Here is a 21,083-nt window from a genome sequence, read left to right as displayed (position 1 = left end):
CAACATCTGTGTTTGCCACAGCATGGTGAGTGTGGATGAGGACCTCTAAGGTGAGGTGGAAGCAGGTGTGGCACAGGTGATCTCTCTCCTGGTCTGTGACACAATGCAGAGTGCTGCTTGGCACTTTAAGGCCAGGACAGCCCCAAATCGTGAGAGCAACTCCTCAAAGGGGTGAAGCCAAAGGCTGGTACGTTATTAAGTGCTTATCAGTGACACAAGGAGCTTTAGGAACTTTCTCAGTAAGTACTTGGCTAGAAAGTAGTTAAGGATATTTGATTTGAACATCTGTTTTTTTTCTCAGTTTGGAAATTTGAAAGGCAGCCTGTAAATAAAGGATTCCTTCCCCCACATTCCAATGTCCTCTGCCTTTCTAGGATGCCATTAAAATTGCTAGTGTGCTTAAATGATTTAATTAAAGTCTTTTCTGGTCTAATTCAATCAACACTGCCTTCTGCCAGTGCAACTTATTTGATGCTAATGCTGCTTCTGGATGACAGATGCTGTGAGGACAGCTATAAAGAGGAACTTAATTTGAGAGGTTTGATTTCCTTTTGCTTTAGCTATCATGAGCTAAACAGATAATGTCAGTTAGAAAGAAGCATAGGAAAAGGTGATTTGAAAATTTCTCACCTCCTTTGTTATTACATGGAAATGTACCACTATAATGACCTATTGGTCAAGTGCTGTATGTCTGTCTAATAAATCTTAAACTGTTAGTTGATTTCAATAGGAAAAAGGAGATCTGGTTTTGGATACAGGACTCATCCAATTCGTTTGAACAAAGTTGCTGTGTTCATATGCATATATATTTCTCTGCAGAGGATCATATGTAAATGATACAGTATTTGTGGTTTTTATATTTCTGTATCACTGCCTGTTCTTTATACACAAACACTTATTTGGATTTCATGCAGGATCTGCATGCTTAATCAAGGAGCACCCAGTATGTACATCACTCCCTTCCCTCTCAGCATGATGAATCTTCAAAAATATAATTATCAGTCTTTTCTCTTTGACACTTCACGTTGGCCAGTGAAGCCCATGTCTCCATCTGAAGTTCTCAAACCTTCTAAGTATTCAGAATGTACGATCCCACTCTTAGTATTTTCTGTATTGGTTTTGTAGCATTTGATACTGTTCAGGGATGACTATGAAACAGACTTTTTTGGCTCTTTCCTCAAGTGACCCAAGTTATTTGTGAATAAGGCAATTAGAGTGAGTTTTAAAAATTATGGCAATTATAACCGAAATGACTGTCAGCTATATATAAGCATATGTGAATCTCCTTTAGAAGAGAACTTTTTCTAGCAATTTTTAAATTTTAAATTACAGCAGTTAGCAAGCATGAGTCTTGAAGTGAAAGAAATAGTAGCATATGTATTTAACGTATCTAAAAATAAATATTTTTGTCTCAAGGCTTTGTAAGTCAGTGACCCAGCATGTTGTTGACAACCAAGATTAAATTCTTACAAGAAATCCCAGTTTTTCACTGACTTACAGGCACTGTTTTCTTTCCTGGCAGTTCTTGAAACAAAATTTGAATTTCAGTCTGCTACCATTTGACTGTTTCAGAGCAGTGTATCTTTAAATCTATTAGCAAGGCTTGTGCAGATTTCAGAGTGGGAGGAGAAAGGGAAAAATGCATGTTTTCTTTGAAGAAAGTTGAGCTTTGAAAGCTACTGAAAGTTTTGGAATGTTAAAAGACAAACCAGCTGAGATACATTAATGGGCAAAGAGCAAGAGAAGAGGTCAAAACTGTACAGGCAAATGTCCTTTCACATGCTAGTAATTTCTGAAGATTCACATGGCTTCAAAAATAAGCTCATTCCAGGGAACAATACACACGTTTGTGACCAGTTCTAATATTAGTCCGTCATTACAATGGTATCTGAAAGTCAGTGATATTTATGGTAGTGTGAAAGTGGCCAATACATTAATTTTAAATTACTCTCTGCACCTGAGTTTGCTTGTGTGTGAGAGTAGTTTGTTTTTAGGAAAAAACCACTGTTGGCTGACTTTTTCTCTCCCTTTCTTACCCTTGAACTAGACTAATACTGAATTTTAACTTAGAGTGAATATTTCCATTTTTCTGTTTAAATGCTTTAATCAAGGTTTTAAAGGAATCTATAATTCAGAGTGACTGTGATGTGAAATTGTTTACGTGCAGAAACAAACTAGAAATTGTATGGACACCAGACAATAATATAAAAAAAGTATGCTGCTCTCTAATAATTTGATGGATTTGTGGAAATCAAGTGGCAGTAATGGGTGATGATGATATTATATAACAACCTTTCTTACAATTGGGCATCTACACTTGTAAAACAGGAAAAGAACACGGAAAGAGAAAATATTTGAATTTTGATATGAGTCAATTATCAAATGTTGACAAATTGTGCATGTTTATTAGAAGTTAATCCACCACTGTATTAAAGGTTTTTAATGAGTTTAATATCAATGCGAATCTAGTTCTTTTTTTTAGTTGACCATAAGCAAAATAAAATAACTTTATTGGATAAAACTAGTCAATTTTGAATCTGTAAGTTTCTATAGTTCAACAAATACTGTAAGTACTGTTTTCAACATGGCTTTTCACCTTCACTCTAGTGACTAAAGCTGGTAGCAATGATCATATCACTTCAATTATAGGATGTAACTATTTTGTAGCTATTTCTGGTGTAATAAAAGTGTAAAAAAAGTTTTTTTTTTAAAAAGTATCTCCTTAATAATTTAAGATGGCCACAGGATGGGTGTTGTTGCTGAATCTATATTTTATCTTCATTTATTTTTCTCAGTATTGAGGGGAGTTAAGCACAGGTTTTAAACTTCAAACATGCAGAATTAGAAAATGAAATCCATTTAGAAACTTCTCCTTATAAATTAATGAAACAATCCATAATAGTGTACACCTCCTACATAAACCTAGATGGAAGTGGTGTATTTCTACAAATAAAAACATTGAATAATAGAAAAACATTGAACAATAGAAAAATAAAACATTGTTATAAATTTTATTTTTATTTTGTACTTCTTACTGCTTTCTATGTGTGACTAATTGCCCAGCCATATAATACACCTGCATAGTATGTCCAGATGCCTTCTAGAATACTTAAATAAGGAAAAGCAAATGATATTTTTTCATCTCTTGCACTGCCTGCTGAGTAAACGACCTTGGCATTTCCCACTGTAAGATGTTTGTAAAATGACTATTGCTTCCCACTATTTTCTGTGTGTGAGTGTGAACCTGCAGCTCATTCAAATGTGTATGTGAGCATGCACATGTTCAGGTGATGGATTTTGGGATAGTTGTTGGCCTTCTGACTGATAACCCAGTTTATGCAAAGTGTTTGTGGATCTGGGTACCATTTAGCATGACAAAAGTGGCTCTATTTGGCATCAGCTTGTTAAAATTCATGAATAGGCATTACTTCAAGCTGAAGCTCAACAAAGACAAATCATATTCAAGAAACTCTTGACCTTGCAACCATACTTCATGTTATGTTGTGGAAATCCAGGTATTGTCTGCAAATGTCAGATTCTACCAGTTTTACCTGTACTACCCAAATGGATATTTCGCCCATTTGGAACCAATGTGGTGGTTTGTGTGTTATGATGAAAAACATAGGAAAGTATAAAAAAAACCTCCTATGATCTAATTGTTGAGTTCCTCAGTTTCTTACATTCCTGAATTTATTCATGAGCACAGTCATAAAAATCCTTCAAGACCCAACAGAAAATGTAGCACTACACTGTAAAGTTCAAGAATACTTAATTGGACAGGGAAAAGGAAGAAATGATAACACCATAAATAATGCATGGTACAGTTCTAAAAAAGACTGAAATGCTGTCAGTAGAGGACTTTTGGTTTGGAAAGTGCACATACAAGCAAATACAACCCCAGGCTTTGGGGATGATACCTTCATTTTTAGGGTATTTATTTGCTCCCCCTACTTCTTTAAAATTCAGTGTTGTGTTTGTACAGATGCATTTCAGATACTCTGAAACCACCTGAATCAAAAACATTCAGATAAGAGATTGAGTTTTTCAGGTTGATTTCTTTGTTTGTTCCACTGAAGAATCTTCTTCACTTGCCATTGTGATGCTGGCACATATAGACATGTATCCAATCTAATTTTTATATACCACGGGACCCAGACAATCTAATGCAGAAATAAAATGTTGCATTTCCCCCTTCACAGGAAACTAGGGATTAAGGGCAAATGTCAACATTTGCTTTGAGTAGTTTTGAGTGAATGAAATAGGTCATCAGCTATAAGTGGATAATTTGCATTTGTAAACTAACATCTGTTTATTTTTTAAACAAAAAAATTGTAAGACTGGTTTAATTTGTTTGTATCTTGTCCTACATTCAGACAGTTAAGTACCACGCCTACTTTGTATTATGCTGATCAGGTGTTATTCTAGTTTACAGGGATATTTAAGTAATTTTAATGAGAAATCAAGTTTTTACTCATATCATAACAGATTAACCCTGGCCATTTGTAAAGTTTTACTAGTTCTCAGTCTTACCCTTTTGAAGGATTATGTTACAATGGATGCAGACAATAACACCTTTTGAAAGTGTAAATTGTGCTCAAGTAGCAAAATAGTTAAACTGTTTGGTGAAAAAGTCCAGCTACACATGAACAGTGGAGGAAATAAACAGAAAAGCAAAGAAACAAAATAAAAATAAAAACATTCTGCAGCAAGTCTCAAGAATATTAGCAAACAATTTAAAATATCTTTCATAGGAATGTTGTGCTTACTTGTTTACTAATGCAAAGTCAAATGCTGCAGGTAATAGTCCCTACAGGAAACCACGTACCCTGCAAATAGAAGCTGTGTTTCTGCATTTGCCACACTGATGTGAATTTTGGATAGACTTTACTCTTTAGTGTTTCAGAGGTCTAAAATACATGAAATGATTGAAATTCTTATTCTTTTAAGCACTGCTTTTGTAGGACCACTGGGAATTCTGAATTCTTTCCAGCATGCCTCTTCCTGAGCACCAGTGTGTGAAGTGGTTTCCCAGCAATGCAAGCCAAACTTCAAGCCAGATTCCCTAATGGTAATGTCTGTGCTTATGCACAGAATTGGCACTGAGAAAACTCATTAATGAAAGATCTCTGCAATTGCATTTGTATGTGTTTTGTTTTTACTTTTTAATGTGGGTAAATTCCATGAGTTTTTAGCTAGGGAAAGATTGATAAATATTTAATAGTGTCCTCTGAGCCATGCTAGGAATGGCTGGAAGCTTTGGTTGCTCTTAGCAGTATGCAGATAACTGACAGGTTGTGCAAGCCATCTGCTGATCATTTTAAAGTAAAGACAACTTAACACTGAAATGTAGCAATCATTACATTTGTAGCAATCTTACAGGTTTGCTCTTCCTGTTTTGTTTGCCTTTTTTTTTCTTCCCCTTAACATCATGCTTATTCAGAGCAGATGTCATCCTGTAAAAGAAAACAGGATGGCTTAATTTTACTTAGGGAAACCCCCTGACACTTGGTAATTTGGTCTTTCTGTCTCAGTGTTTCTAATTTCTATAAATTTGCATTGCAGACTTGATGGATTTTCACTTTAGATGTGCTAAGCCTTTTAATGCAGCCATAACAGCTCAGTCAGCATTAGCAAAATGTGCTCAGGCTATTGTGGGTTGTATCGAGTTCCTAAGCTGTAAGTGTGTCTATGTGAAAAATTTACCAGCAGAACTGTCCTGGCACAATTGCCCTCCTCACATAACACCACTGTGGATGTCCTGTTGGGAGTAACAATGTACTTGTTTTGCTTTAGTCCATGTCACTTTACATTTTGTAGCTTCATTTAGTAGCTTTGTTGTAGCAGTATCCAGAGGTTTAGAAGCTGTTTTAACAAAAGGGCAGGTTTAGAAGTTGTCTTAACAAAAGGGCACTCCTTGGTGGTTTTTTTTTGTTTGTTGTTTGTTGGTTGTTTTTTTGTTTTTCTTTGTTTGTTTGGTTTTTAAATTTTTTTTTAAATGAAGTTGCTTTAATTTTTTAATAATTATTTCTAGCCATCTTTCATTTCTGCACTTAGGACTCCCATTAGATCTTCCTTGACTGATTAAGAATAGCAGCTTGAAATACATCTCCTTGGAAATTTAGCTCATTTTGGCACTACCATCATCCACTGTCTCAAGTAGCATTTTAATATTTGGAGCCTTTTCAGGTTCCCTCTATATGGAATAGAAACTTACCCTAAAGCCAGCTATATTTAATGCAATTCTGTTTTTGCAGAGAAAGTTGATGAACTCCTTCCTTTCTGAACCCAGTAGAAATAAACAGCTTAAAACTTCAGATTCGCCCCAAACTATTCCCAAGAAGCCTTTTCTCCCTGCCATATTGTCTGGTTCTCACAGGATTTTCGTCTTTTCAGTGCAATTGTATGTATTCCTCTTTCCAAACCAGTGAAGCCTTAAGTTATCGCTTTCTTGGAAAAGCTTCTCTACAGCATTGATTTTTAACCTTGCTCATGCTTTCTCATGAGAATTGATAATATTCAGCTGGCTTTAGTCTTTTCAGTAGAAAAATGTATTTTCCCAGAAACCTTCAGAAATGTCTTTCAGGTTAAGAGCTCTGTGGTCCCCCCTCACCAAGAAGACAGTTGAACCCATGTGAGTGCATTATCCTTGGGAACTCCTGGTTTAATTAGATTGAAATTGCATCTACTTCAAATTTATTGTCAGCTTCTTTCAGTTTTTGTGATGCTAAAGAATGATAATTATCAGTTTATTCTGGTCAGTGAGGCATTTCTGTAAGATGATTACTGCATTTCCGGTATTTATTTTTGTTCTTAAAAAAATAAAAGATACTACCTAGGCTAACTCTACAGACATTATAAATTGATGTACATGTAAATTTTCTTATAAATTAAAATTTATAGTAATAATAAATTTCTGAAAAAGAAATAGGACTAAAAAAGATCGTAAATTCTTTACTGTTTTCCTTGTTTTATTTTTAATGTAACACACCCTTTCACAGAATGAGCATAAGCTCTGTTGTTCATTAAGTAGCTTGTACATGTAACAGCTGTGGATGGTACAGTAGCAGCAAGAGATTCTTTCTTTTTTTGGTTCTCTAATAACTTTCAGTCATTTTGGTTTCATAGAAAACAATATTGGCATGAGGAGATGCTACTTGCAAATTTATTAGTGTCCCCAACAGTCCTTTTTCAGTCTTTGAAAACATCTTTTAATTTTTAAAAGCCAAGTGCTCCTGCAAAACCTTTGTTACTGAGCTTTATTTTCTTCCACTCTGCCAGGAAGGTACAGTAGCCATCTTAGAAAGGTGACCTTGCCTAAGTCTTCATCTCTGGGAAATTCTCACTGACTGTCCCAGTGCAGTTCTCTGTCTATGCAAGAGCATGAAGTGTAACTTCTCAAATGCTTCTGAGCCACCGTTGGCTAATGCTTTCCAACTGCTGTGTGCCTGCAGTGGCATTCAGCCAAGCAGAGGCAAAGGTGTCTCTGCCTGCTTTGGTAGCTTTGCATTGGTGGAGCTGCAGCCATCAGTATGTAATCCAAAACTTGATCCACCCTTATATCTGCTTATATTTATAAAAGTAATTTTAATAAGTGTGTGTTGGGAGAAGAGAAAACCTGCTATCTTCTCTGAGATATTTTGCAGACTTCCTGTGGGACTTGCTCAGTGAAACTCATAATTACTTCGTTAAATAAACCTTATGAGACTTACAATATGCTACTGATGGTTTTTCTTGCCTTTTTTAAAATAAATTTTGTATAGAAAATAAACAATGATAAAATGTACTTGGCATTTTAGTTTCCCACATTCACCTGCATCTTTAAGGAGAAAATAAAGAGTGAAGAATTAGAAGTTTATAGCTTTGTATTGGAGACAGATGATGTGAAAACAGAAAGAAAAAAATTCTGATTCGTGATGCTAGAAGATTTCTGAAATGGTTAGCAGCTGGTATTTAACAATGGGAGAGTGATTATAGTTTCTGGCTAGATTTCTAAACATTACTAATGATTTTGAGCATTAATGTTGTGAAGCTGCAACTGAATGCATTTTAAAAGCTTCTGATTTTTCAGCAAGGAAAGAGTACAAAAGCAACCAAAATGAAGATTCTTCAAGTCACAGATTGTCTCACATGAGGGGTGCACTTATATAGACAGGATATTTGAACAAAGCAGAAAAAGGAGGAAATTAAAAATTACAAAGCCTAAGACTCTGGAGTTTTCCTACTTTTTAGCGAAGATCTTACAAAGTCCATATTAGAAAGAAACTATGACATAATGGCTCAAAAATTTCTACAGCTTCTCACATTCTTTTTCATTTCCATGGACTTGAAAGGTGCACAAAACTTCATAACATTTAAAATTACCAGTAAACTTTAAGAACAAAGAATTCTGTGTCAAAAGATATTTCTTTAATCCATATTTAATGTAATTATGACTAACATGACATATAGAATTTGATTGGATTGTTGTGTGCTGGAGCTTAAAGACTGGAAAGCAGGCAAACACTTCCCATCATTCATGGCTACTGCATAAAACAAAATGTATGTTCAAATAATTTCTGTCAGCAGGATTTGGAATATGAGTAGACATGCTCTTCTGTCACAGAAAAAATTAAAGGACCACTCCTGCCATAAATGCTTTTGCACTGGCTCCAGATTTCTGACTGTAGGATTACATTTATAGATTATGGCATTAAAGAGTTTTATTAAATTGTTTTTGAGATGTTTGAAAATGCTTGGTGGGAAAATAATTCAAAATTGGATGAAATTTAGTTTCTAAGCTAACATTCATAGCAACCTGGTGATACTGATGTTTGACTTTGTATCTTAGTCTAATAATTTATCCTGGTTGTTTGTTTTACTAATATTTATGTATTTTAACTAATACATGAATAGCTAAAATCACTTGTGTTCTCATGTGCTAGATAATGATGCATAACTTCATAGTGCCCTGGATTTCAGAAATTATATCTACATTCAGTAATCTATCTTTGTGAGCTTTTTGAAGAATAAGGATAAATATGCAAATTTTGCTTTTACTTTACGGTTGCCTAATGCTTTGTTGACAATACAAGAAGATGTAAAGCTGTTGTACCTTACCACTTAATTGAAGATGATTGATAAGCAGCAGAGGCGCTAAGCTATAAAATATATCACTCTTAGCCCTGGTCTCTTTAAGGTCACTCTTTGCTTCTAGTTATTTTATAAGCTAAATAACATTTGCCTCCTTTCTAAGGTATGTTCTTATCATTTTCCTCTTCTTGAAATGATTGTCAGTAACTATGATTCTGCTTTCTGAAACAGTTTCCTCTTTGGTTAGAAACAGTAAGAAACAACCAAAGTCTTCTGTACTTGGCAGCCAATGATGCTCAGGGCGATCTGGGGAGCTCTTACCTGGGGAGTTACTTGCCCCTTTGCTCAGGCCCCGTTGCATCATGCTGCAAGAACTGCTGGGGGGCAAAGCTTGCACTTCTCAGCTCTCTGTTAGGTTTTCTGCCTTCTATTTTAATGCTTTGCATCCATCTCTCTGGAGGAGAAAGTATTTTCATTTTCTACCTGCCTGAAAAACTTTCATTTTAAACAGCTTTATTTTAACCGTTTTCAAAGCTGTAAAGCGCTTGCTATAGGGATAGGTGCCGAGATCACTTGCCTTTGCACAAAAGACATTGAGCTCTTAAGGTGCCCAGCTCCTACCATTATCCAGGCTCTTCATTTGGAAAGTGAACCCAGAGTCTGTAGAAATACCTGGAAATTAAGGTGTTTCTGAAAAACTGCTTTTTGTATCTGAGCCACCTCTGCTGCCTCTGCTGGGAAACCTCTACATCTTAAAGGATGGAAATGAGGGAAGCCTGTAGGATTGCAAATCCATGAGAAATATCAGCAGGAGCAACTTCTGTCCATGACCAGTAGAACCTAATTAAGGAGCGAAGGGAAGGAGGACCTTGGCTAGAAGAGGAACAGAAACAAAGTACTGGATGTTGGGAGGCAGCAAAGGCAAGGAGGTGTAAAGGGGAGAGGGCAGAGAGAGGCTCAGCCCTGAAAAAGTGCATTGGGCAAAGGCGAGTGGGTGCATGTCAGATGGTAGATAAATGTGAATAGGAGAAAGCAATTTCAGAGGAATAGAAATAGTGAAAAATGCAATTAAATTAATGCAGTTAGATGGCCTAATCATATTTTGCAGCTGAGAATGTGTATTTTTTTAACATCACTTTTCTGTGGTGAACAGTTCTTTTTTGCTATGATGACCTTCTGTGCTTGCCAAAGGCATTGCTTCCACTCACACAAAATACTTGGATAAACCAAAACATTATTATTTAGCTTTTGTGTGACTGTACAAAGCTTATTTTTTAGCTTTCTGGTATAAACAGTGTATCATTAAACCCTGGCTATGGACTTGTGGCATTAAGTTGTCAACAGCAAGCCTAAGAGTGGGACTCAACAGTACCTGCAACTTGCACCATATTTCTCTGACCTTCCCTATATGCAAAATTTCTATATCTGCTTGATAGCCAGGGAAAACACTACAGGAGGTTTTTGGCCCTTTCCCAGAAGAATTAGGTTATAGATGTACTTAGTAGGTCTTTAATTTCTGTTCTTTATGTAAGACCTAGAAAAGATTCTCCTCCTTTCCCCCTCCCTGTCCTGGAAAATCAAGACATTCATGATCCTAATTTTATTTGTAAAGCTAATTATATAGACATGGAAGTTGAATAGAACCTGATGTTTGTTAGCTTTTGTGCTAGCAAATATCCAAGCAGCCCGAACCAATTTTAGTCTGTCCTTCCACTTACTCCCCTACCCTATGCTGTTACGAGTCCCAGCATTGGGAAAAAGTCCTTTAGCTGAAACTGGGGAAGGTGCTGTGGGACTCTGCAGCTTTCAAATAGCAACAGGAGAGCTCTAGGTGTGATGTGTTTAGTTGCTGTGGTCAGTGGAGAAAGCAGATGTGGTTCCTGTCCTTTCCTGTCTGCTGCTTCTGCATTGCAGGGATGGAAGGGAGCATCCAGACGAGACAATAGTTGCTTTTTCTCAGTAGCAATGCTGACAGAAATGAATGTCAAAGGGCAGGCTGGGATGAGTTGAATCTGGCAAGCTCTGGCAGTGTTCTGCCCTGGCAGGGAGTCAGGAATCTCCCACGGGAAGACACAGGTTCTGTTCTCTAAATATTATTCAGAAATACCCAACAGACCCAAGTGATCCACCAATACTCTGGTTTTCTCTAAAGCATTCTTATTCCAGTCATGCAATTCAAAACACATTTTGAAATAGCAAGAAAGAGGAGAAATACATTAAAGATATTTAGAATTAATGCTGACTATTTTGCTATGTTTGAGATTTCTTTTAGTAGATTTCTATATAGAAATCCAATAAGAAAATCTACGTTTTTTCAGTTCTGAAGTTCAAGTCAGACTTCACTTTTTTTATATTTTTCAGTCTGTCACTGGGAATTCAAAACAGAATTTGAAAAAAAAGCACCATCAAACAAGCAATCTACTCTTAGAGGGAACTGAAAAACAGGAGTACAGTGCAGCAAGTTCAGACATTAAAAAACGAGAGAGAATGTAATATGGTGTGTGCAATGCAGCTGTGGCTAAATGCTGATTTGCACATTAAGACTAGATTAGCATCACTCTGATGTGACCTGCATATTGAGTGACTATCACAAGTATGGTTCTATTGATGAAAAATGAAATTGCATGGTAGACTTCAGATCTCATATACCACCCTTTTGCATTTTTAAATTCTACAGAAGTGTAAAGGAAGAGCTATTACTTCTCAATTTTTATAAAATGCATGTAATTTGGTTTCTTACAAAGGTTCAGTTTGATACCCAGTATGTTTATAAAACAAAATCTAATATTACCATAAAAGTGATTGTCTTTTAGTCACTCAAGGACAAGAAATATTCAAAGAAATGACCATGTAAATGTTGATTATTTCTATTCTGAAATCAGTCAAATCGATTTAAGGTGTTGTGGCTGACTTATCACAGATTTTGTGGCTATAATGTCTGCATGATTCAACTTTGAACACTTTAAACTTCAAAAAGACCTTAGTATTGATAAATTGTCTGATTCACTTTCAAATGAAATGTCATTTGCATTTGACATGAAGGACATGTGCAGGATGGCCCTGTTAGAGGTTCTTCATTAGTTCAGTGGTAAGCTTCAGGATAATTATTTTCTGCAGCATTTCCCTAACATCTGAAAACATTCCTCTTTAGAAAAATAAAAAAGAGTATCCTCACTGAGACCACACAGGAAGCAGCAGAGGCACATCTAGTGGGTGTTTAATCCCATGGTACAAGTGCAGAGTGCAAAGCTGCCTGTGTTTCTTTCCAGGAAAAGTTCCTTCCAGTGCTGTGCCCCAGTGGCCCAGCATGCCACTTCCCCTAAGGGGCACTGCCTCTGGATTTTGGCTTATCTCACTGGTACAAAATACCTGTGCTGCATATGCTTAAGGTGTTAGTTCCGTAGCAGGGATTTGGGACAGGCTGGAGGAGTTTTAAAGAAGGGCTTGTCTGAGAATTGTGAAGGGCTGTTGGTAGGTATCAGAATGGGCTCCCTTTGGGCTGTTCTGTCAGCCTGCACAGCCATTCTGACATGCCTTCTGCAGCAATACCATTGAGGGAAGACAGTTCTCAGCCCATGGAAAGGTAAAACAGTTAACTTGTGCCTCTCGGATTGTGTGGCAGGGGAAAGTTCGCATGGCAGATACCAGAGAGTTGCTTTCTTCTTTATCAATCTAGAAGAAATTTTCTGTCCAAAGATTCCTAACAGATGTCATAGCAAAACCAGATCTGCACCTAAATAGTCATCTAACATTGGGTAGATATGTAGTAACACTGCACATGTATCAAGAGGTCTACATGTGTGCACAGTGTCTATATGCCCATTCAGATAGTGGCAATCTTGTATTTGCTTTCTAAAAATTATTAATATGTGAAGAAAAATCTGCCACCCCTATTTTGTAGATGGCATCAGGCTTGCTCAAGTGTTTTGTTTTCTGGTTTTTTTTTTGTTGTTGTTGTTGTTGGTTTTATTTTGCTGTTTTTGTTCACTGCTGTCCAGTGATAAAGCTTTTTCTAGTGACTCTGAGCTCAATGTCTGAAAGCGATCTTGAGCTTCTGTGTAGACTTTGTAGACAGCAGAAGAAGGAAATCGTGTACCTCTTATAACTCAATGATAAACTGAAGTGCAAAACCTCAGGTTCTTGCAAAATGCAATAAATAGGCAAAATAACAACATAAGGATTTTTTTAATTTTGGAGTTCTGGACACCCTGCACAAGACAGTAAATCCAGTTAGGAAATCACACTACAAGTAATATAGACAGAAACACAGATTTTCTGAGTGGAAATGTGTACATTAGCCATCTGGTTATTCCATCATATATTAAGGTAGATCTACTAAGGGTGTGCTTTCTAAATCACACCTTGTAACATAGAAGGAACATTTAATTCCTGGTGTAATACAGATTTCTTGTGTATTTGACTAGGAGCTTGGAATAAAAAACTCTGCTGTTAATTACTTTCAAGTAAAAATACATACTACATATATACATATTAACTTGTACATAGAAAAATAGCATCTTAAAGTTACTCAAATAATGCTATTAATGATAGCAAAATATAGCTCCTTGAATAATTTTTTTAAGTACTGTTATAAATAATTCTGTTTCAAGCATATGGATTTGTCATGTTGACAATGCTACTGAAGAATTCAATTAAATAACATATGAAATTTGTAGTCAGGTTTCTGGCTGTGTGTGAGACCTATCTCATTTTCTCTATAACAACACAAAAAATGGATGTTGCTTATTGTATCACACATATAATGCCATGTTTTCTGCAGTACAAAATGATCTTTAAAGACATGTAGAAGAGACTACATAGTTTGGAGAACATACTAGTGAATGCTTTCATTTTTAATCATACTGCTTTTGGTATTGCAGACTCTCACCAAAGATCGTCCATTGTTCTCCTTGCTTTTTTCACTTGTGTTTTGAATAGGTTACCACTAATATCTGAAATTGCTTCTCAGATCTTTGTGCACTGCTGCTGTACAGCTTTTTTGCAGCAGGCATGACAAACCAACACAACCACTCTTAGGTTTAACTCCACTGCCTCTCATCCAGCAATGGAGACTGCAGCACCTTTAGTGATTCAGTTTATAATAGATGGATGGCATAGAAATCAATCCATATTTGACAGCTTTCTTAGCTCTGCTATGCTAGTATGGATTGTCAGTGCAACCCAGTTTTACTCTGTAGCCGTGCACCCACCTGTGCTTTAATGAATCGCTTTGCAGGACTGAAGGCCTTGTTAGTGTAAACAGCATGTAAAATGCCCGATACACCCAGGAAAGAGTTTGGGCAATGAATTGCCAAGCCAACATAATATCTCTCTAGTGCATAAATATAACAATATCAGTAATTATGCCTTTAAAACCTTTGCTTTAATAGCTGCACAACTGTAATTAGGGGTAGTGGAATTGCTGCAGTTCAAGGAGTTATTCTATTCCTGTCTATTAATTAGTTGCAATCAATTAAACACAGTGTTATGCAAAAAATTCTAAAGGAGTCAAGAAAGGAATTTTTTCAGACATTTTTTTCTGATATCTCCAAACTCTTATTGTAAAATTTATGCAGAATTTTGTACTGGCAAATGTTCTTAATCATGTGAGTTTTGCAAAAAAACTTTTACATACACAAGGGCTTTAAATTATGTATATGTTTAAACAAACTGCCAACCCCTCTAAGTCATATTTCATGAGACACTTCCTGCCACACCTATGGGCTAGTGGCTGATACTACACATCTGCCCTTTTCCTGGAGCGGGGGAAGGTCTGATTGGGATTTATTTTGTGTAGGGGGATTCTTTGAGTCAGAGGTGTAAAACAACCCACTAAAATGCCAAAACAGAGCAATTGATGAGGTGTGTATAAAGAAGGAAAAATTCAGATTATTATGGCGCTGTAAGGAACACAATCCTCATGTTGAAATATGTATTAATGACAGCTCTTATGCAATATTTGCTTACCAAGAAATGAGATCCGTTCATGTGCAGTTTTTCTATAACCACAGCAGCTTCAGGCATTCCAAACTGAGGTGAGAAAAAGATATTATGAAGCTTGACAAACTAATTGTAAACAAACTAATTAATATTTCCATACTCAGATACTCAGGGTTGTGGAAGTAGTTATACTATTTGATAAGGATAATTAAAAAAAGGATATTGGACAGAGTAACTATAATGCTTCTGCAGTGACTTTCTCATGAGAGATGACATGGTATTACCTCTTTCTTAGGGAAAAGTATTATAGGAGATAAGGATCAATAAAATCATGAATGGAGTAGATGAGATGAAATTACAAAGCAGCAAATGTAATATAAATGGAGCAAGGAGCCCAGCAGAAACAAACTGTGGAACTTCAATTGCTATGAGATGAGAGAAGCCAGGATTAGAAACAGGTTAAAAGGTGTTTTGCAGCAAAAGTTTATCAGGAGCTGTGTCATCATCCCACGGGCCTGTTTACCAACCTTTGTATGCATTGGTGGCTGCTTGGCTTCAGCACCAGATATTTGGACTGTTTTGCATTTACTATAATGATGAGCATTGCTGGAAAGAATTCAGGTTCAAAAATAGGATTTCTTTTCTGTATCCTGGTAGTGGTGGTGGTGCTTTTTATGAAACTTTGTCCTGACTATAAATTGAAATGAAACAGGAATGCCCAGACATGGTATTTCTTTAAGTGGCACTACTACTAAATAATTTGGAATTAAAAGTGGACACATCAGATTTCCTTTATTGAAAAACATGGAGCAGGGCTGAAGTTGTCCTAAAAATCTCACAGTGTGTTAGGTGGTTTAGTCCAGCTTTTCAAAGAAATTACATTGTTATGCAGGGAAAGTGGCAAAACCCCCTTCATTTATGAGTGTAGTACTCTTGAAATGAGTTTTAATACTTGTAATGCTTAGCTATAAACGTCTGTAGCAGTAATGACCAACTTTGACACTAACAGAGAAATATTAGGGGAAATCATCATCACCGTGGCTAGACATTGTTAGGGCTCTCCCCATGTGGGTCTGCCCTTTGAGCCTGCACAGTAGATTTTTCAGGTGAGGCACAGCGTGCACAGAACCACCCTTTAACTCCTAAGGTTCATCTGCCACGGCTGAACGAGCTTGGACGGTGACAGTGAAGTCCTCAGGACTAGAACACACAGCCCCCGGGATTCCCAGGACGTTTCCCATCCAAGTACTGGCCAGGGCTGACCCTGCTTGGCTTCTGAAATCTGATGGGATCAGGTGTCAGGGTGGCATTGAACTGCCTCCTTAGTGGAAATAAATTCTTCTCATAGACATATTTATGTGGCTTTTCCAAGATAAATATTTATTACTAGACTACTTAAAACTGATCATGTTTAAACATTCAAAGTGTGATTTATCTACTTTTTGATATGGAAATTTCACATTCAGATGTATATTCAGAGTGTTTTTTGGCCTACTAGCTGATATGCCTGAGTTTATAATCTTTTTTTATACTATAATTGGGAGAGTGCTGCTTATTTGCAATACACAATAGATCACAATTTAATGGAGAGCGTTGTTATGGTGTTGGACCAATGGCTGGTTGTGGATTGTGTTCATTTGCCAAAAGTTGTACTGATATTGGCACAAAGAATTAAGGCTATGCACGCTCTCAGAGCAGGCCTTTTGCCCATCTGTTTGTAGTTATCGGCTCTGTCTCCAGTTATTGGCTCTGATGAACTGCTTTTGAGCTTTGCCTTATGCTATTAGTCAAGCATCTAACTTTTGTGTAAGGGAAAATTTATTCTCTTTACAAGATTAGCTCATCAGACAAGTGGATATCCTGCTACTGGTGGTTAGTGATGACCATGGAATCTTTAATTTTGTTATGAATACATTAACTTTTCTTACAAATATGTTAAGATCAGTACTGAGGAGAGAATCAGACTACATGGCAAATGGAGGCCAAACTGACAATGCAACATGGAATATCTCAGAGTTGTTGCAATTATAGCATAGATACAAGATAACAGGAAACTACATCCAGGTGGCTAACAGGTTTCCATTACTATCTTCATAGTGAAGTTAATGATTTTATAGCAAATGCCTTCCATGAGACTGGAAACACTTTTGCAGAATGGCTAGTTAATAACCTCTGTACTTAGAACACACAAATATCTATGTAATTTAGACTTGTAAAGTTAAGAAAATGCTAAAACTGCACTGTACATATGTACATACCAGTTTTACATATATATCAAGGCAGCAACGTCAGTACACCTCTTCTAGAGAACCCAGCCTCAGTCACAGCATATGAAAGCTGATGTTGACCTACTGTTTGATAATATTATGTTCTGTTTAGTGCTCAGTGCTTGTCTGTTATCTTGTATACCTGTAATATGCAGTACTCAAAGACCTTCTCTGAACCCAGAATGACTTTTTATTTGAGCTGTTCTACAGCATTCTTTATTTTCCAAGTGCTTCAGAAACACTAGTAATTGCTTTTTCTGGGACTACCCTGTGAGATGAAAACTCCATTAGTAAAGGAAGTTGAGGTGCATAATAAAAAAAAAAAAAACAACGCTCATACACTATCAAGTGTTTTTGAATGCTTAACTGCAACTGTTTAGATCAGTGAAATATACATGTATTTTTGTATATTCAATATTTTGCCATTTTTACCTTCTGAGCAGATCTGCCACTGTGGTTGCAACTCTCACCTCTCGCTGCCATAGGACAATACTATGTTTTTTAAGTGACTTTCATGACTTCAGGTAAAAATATTGAGCTGAGGCAGTGTCAGGATCTGATATTTCATGGCAGAATTAAATCAACATTACTATGTTTTCATTCTCTTTTTCACCAAGCCCTGGCCTTGTGCACCTTACGATTTCTGTTATAGCCAAGACAAGTGCATAAACCTACTGTTTCTCCTGCACTGACAGAGACAGGTCTTTGTGAATGGAAAAGGTAATATCTGAAGCAGAAATTACGGGCTATTGTGATGTGCATGTAAAAGGTGAGAAATTCAGGCTATAGAGTTAATCCCACTTCATCCATATTTGAGTGCTTCTTTCTGTAACCTTAACATTATTTTAGTGTTCACACACATGTATGGCCAGTCTCAGGGTGGGGAGATCCAGCACAGCCCCCAGTGTGTTGTCTGACTATGGACATGGTGGTTGTACATGGTGCTGAGGCTCTCTGGGATGTGCTGCCTGTGGCAGCTGACAGCTCTGTGTGTGGTGGCCACAAGCAAATGCTCCCAGCGCAGAATGTAGGTTATACTGTAGTAATTTGGCTGCTTTAATCAGTGATGAGAGTGTAAGCATAGGCATTAATGGCTTTTTATAAAGTTGGAAGATTCTCTCTTAATAAGTATGAAGCCAGTACTTATGGCATGCCTGAAATTTCCCTGAAAGCCTCTGGGTTGTTGAACAATTGTTACTAACTTTCTGTCTTTTATTGTGCCATAGAATTCCAGAACTTTTGAACCATTATAACTTCTATAAATTAGTCTGATTTCCTTTAAACTGAAAGCCTTTGAGCTAATTAGTCATCTGAGTAGCTGTTAACAGTAACAAGTTCACAGTTTAGCTGGTATGTTATCATTATGGTATGAATTGATTCCATGGAACAGGTTAGCTTTCCTTACATGAGGACAATATTCCACCTGTGATACATCTCCATTAGCAAACTGTTTGTGGTTTTGTTGTGTTGGTTTGGTTTTTACATTACATGGGTGAGCATGTGTATTTATACACAGGCAAAATGGAAAAATAATAATACAAAATGAACATCTCAAACTTTGCATGGCTGCAAGTGGAACTCCTACAGAAAGATTGCATGGTGCTATTATTTTAATTGACAAAGATTGTATGCTCCTTCAGTTGAAAAGGATGAGAAATCTTAGTGACAATAAATTCTCAGTGTTGGTATAAAGTAGATATTGAAAAAGATTGGTGCTTCTACAGATAAAATTAGAAAATTTCCTATATATAAAATTATATAGAGAAACTTGCATAAACCTAAACAAAATGTAAAGGTAAAATGAGACTATATATCCCATTGCAGTGAATGGACATAAGTTACAGGTAGAAATCTAAAACTCGAGTCACAGCCTTCAGTAAATTATAAAAAAAACATGATGTCAAAAAAAGGTTATATCAAGGAAGACATATTTTATATATCTGTGAGGAGATTATTAAAGTAGTGAAAGATGTCTGAGAATGAGCTTTCTGCAATTCAGGTTATTTTACATATACTACACAGGACATTATAGAACTAGGAAAGGCACAAGCCAATAAAAGAATGAATAAAAAACCCCCAAAAGCTCAAATACATTCAACTTAAGAAACATTTAGCAATTACTGTGGATATATGTACATTGAGAAGGAAAAATGAACAAGAGATTCTTATTGACAAGCTGTAGACTTTAAAGTGGTATTCAAATACACAACCTAGACCTATTTTCTGTGAAATAGTTATTTCTTCCCATCAGGAAATAAATTTGGGCATGAATACTTTTCTCTTAGAAGAAATACCTCCATGAGCAAACATTTTTTATTATAATTTGTCATGTAGGAGATCTTAGCTAGCAGCTTCTGCCATGAATTAGGTTTCTATAGAAAACAGGAGTGTATCAAGAAACTCAAGTAATATTAGTAAGTTCTTAGAGGTGAAAATTGGTGACTAACCTGTTTTCAGTGCTAATGAATATTTGTGCTAGATTTAGGATAATATATCTGGTTTTCAAAGATCAATCCAGTAAGAGTTTCTGCTAGCTGAAAATAGACTGAACTGTCTAAAATATTACAAATACATTCAGTACCTGTCTTAGGAGATCTGCAACTTGAAAAGTTGTCCAGTTCTCAAATTCCTCCTGAGATGGTAGTTTTGTGGCCATGTTTCTATCCAAGGAAAAGGCTTAATCTATAAGAGTAACACTGAACTATTGCCTTTCTGGTTTTACTGAACTGATGTAGAAATGCTAGGAGGAAGTCCCTTTTGCAACTTTTTTCCTGTTTCCTCACTTAAAGTGAACGCCTATAAAGAGTGATTTAGGAAGTAGCAGTGTTCTTGTGTGAGTAACTCCAGTATAAGGAAACTAAATTACGTTATTAACATATACACATATGTGATTACTGAAATCAGTTGAATTTTGCTGAAATCACTATATAAAACTTTTGAGTCATCAGCATCTTACAGGTTTAAATATGGAAACTATTTGTCATATCTTTTACAAAAAGAATTAGTGATAGATAACTGTCTTTTACCTACCTTGAACTCCTTGACCCAGTGCCTTGGTTCTGCCTTCAGATCACATTTGACTTGATTGTGGGTTTTGACATATTGTGCTGTGGTGTTTAGACAAAAAAGTAGAGCTCAATTGCACAACATTCACTTCCCTGTTGTTATATAGTTTCATTCTTTGTTGAGTTTGGACTTAGATAAATCACTCAGTTATTCTAAGATGATGTATGATCTAAAATCTGGGGGGGGGGGGGCTACGGTTTGTTTTTGGTTTTTTTCCCCCCTTGTCATTATTCTTACTGCTAAAGAACAAATTCAGTCAATTCATTCCAATGCTACCTTATCCTTTCAAAAGGTGGGGCTGACATAAAATGCTTGTACTGAATCAGACCATGAGCTTACCCAGCCCAGCATCTTCTTTTCTGGCTGCGGTCAGAATTGAGCTACCTAGGAAACTGTTCAGAAAGAGGGCAAGCATGTAAGACTTCCACAGTATTATCCCAGTTTCCAACTATTTTGAACTTGGGGACTTACTGGCCTGGGTACGGTTTCTACTTACTCTGTGTGTGTTTGTGCTGCACCAATGATTCCCAAATGGGGCTGTGCCCCTTGTTCAAGGAGGTGCAATGAACTTGGCGTGCACAGCCAGGAATTTCTCCTGGGCTACAGGAGGAGTAAGACAGATGTTTTTAGTGGAGATTGAGGCTCATACGGGGTTGAGGGACTAGTGCCAGTGAGGCTCAGGATGGCAACTTCTGGTCCTTTCCCACCCCTGTCCAGACATCTTGTCTGAGCTGCTTCCCT

At 36.6% G+C, this 21,083-nt stretch overlaps 2 protein-coding genes across 7 annotated transcripts in view; one reads left to right on the top strand and one right to left on the bottom strand.

Annotated features, from left to right (window-relative positions):
- The window catches only part of DNTT (DNA nucleotidylexotransferase), a 152,480-nt gene that overhangs the window by 12,746 nt on the left and 118,651 nt on the right, over nucleotides 1-21,083 (top strand). The gene's annotated exons all lie outside the window — the stretch shown is intronic.
- BLNK (B cell linker) overlaps nucleotides 1-21,083 on the bottom strand; it is a 101,492-nt gene that overhangs the window by 77,553 nt on the left and 2,856 nt on the right. For 2 of the 6 annotated variants that reach the window (XM_071564019.1, XM_071564021.1), the window contains exons 1-2: nucleotides 19,858-19,996; nucleotides 15,037-15,099 (exon numbers count right to left, since the gene is read on the bottom strand). The exons of 1 other annotated variant lie outside the window; for it this stretch is intronic. In XM_071564019.1, the coding sequence (XP_071420120.1) occupies nucleotides 15,037-15,099; nucleotides 19,858-19,932 (138 nt within the window). In that variant the 5' untranslated portion in view covers nucleotides 19,933-19,996. Of the gene's footprint in view, nucleotides 1-15,036; nucleotides 15,100-19,857; nucleotides 20,005-20,306; nucleotides 20,384-21,083 lie in introns of those variants that run through there. 3 more of the 6 variants (XM_071564022.1, XM_071564029.1, XM_071564023.1) reach the window with 3 other exon arrangements.

This window comes from Pithys albifrons, chromosome 9, assembly GCF_047495875.1.
Source record: "Pithys albifrons albifrons isolate INPA30051 chromosome 9, PitAlb_v1, whole genome shotgun sequence".
Classification (NCBI taxonomy): domain Eukaryota; kingdom Metazoa; phylum Chordata; class Aves; order Passeriformes; family Thamnophilidae; genus Pithys; species Pithys albifrons.
This window is presented reverse-complemented; position numbering and strand designations above follow the sequence as displayed.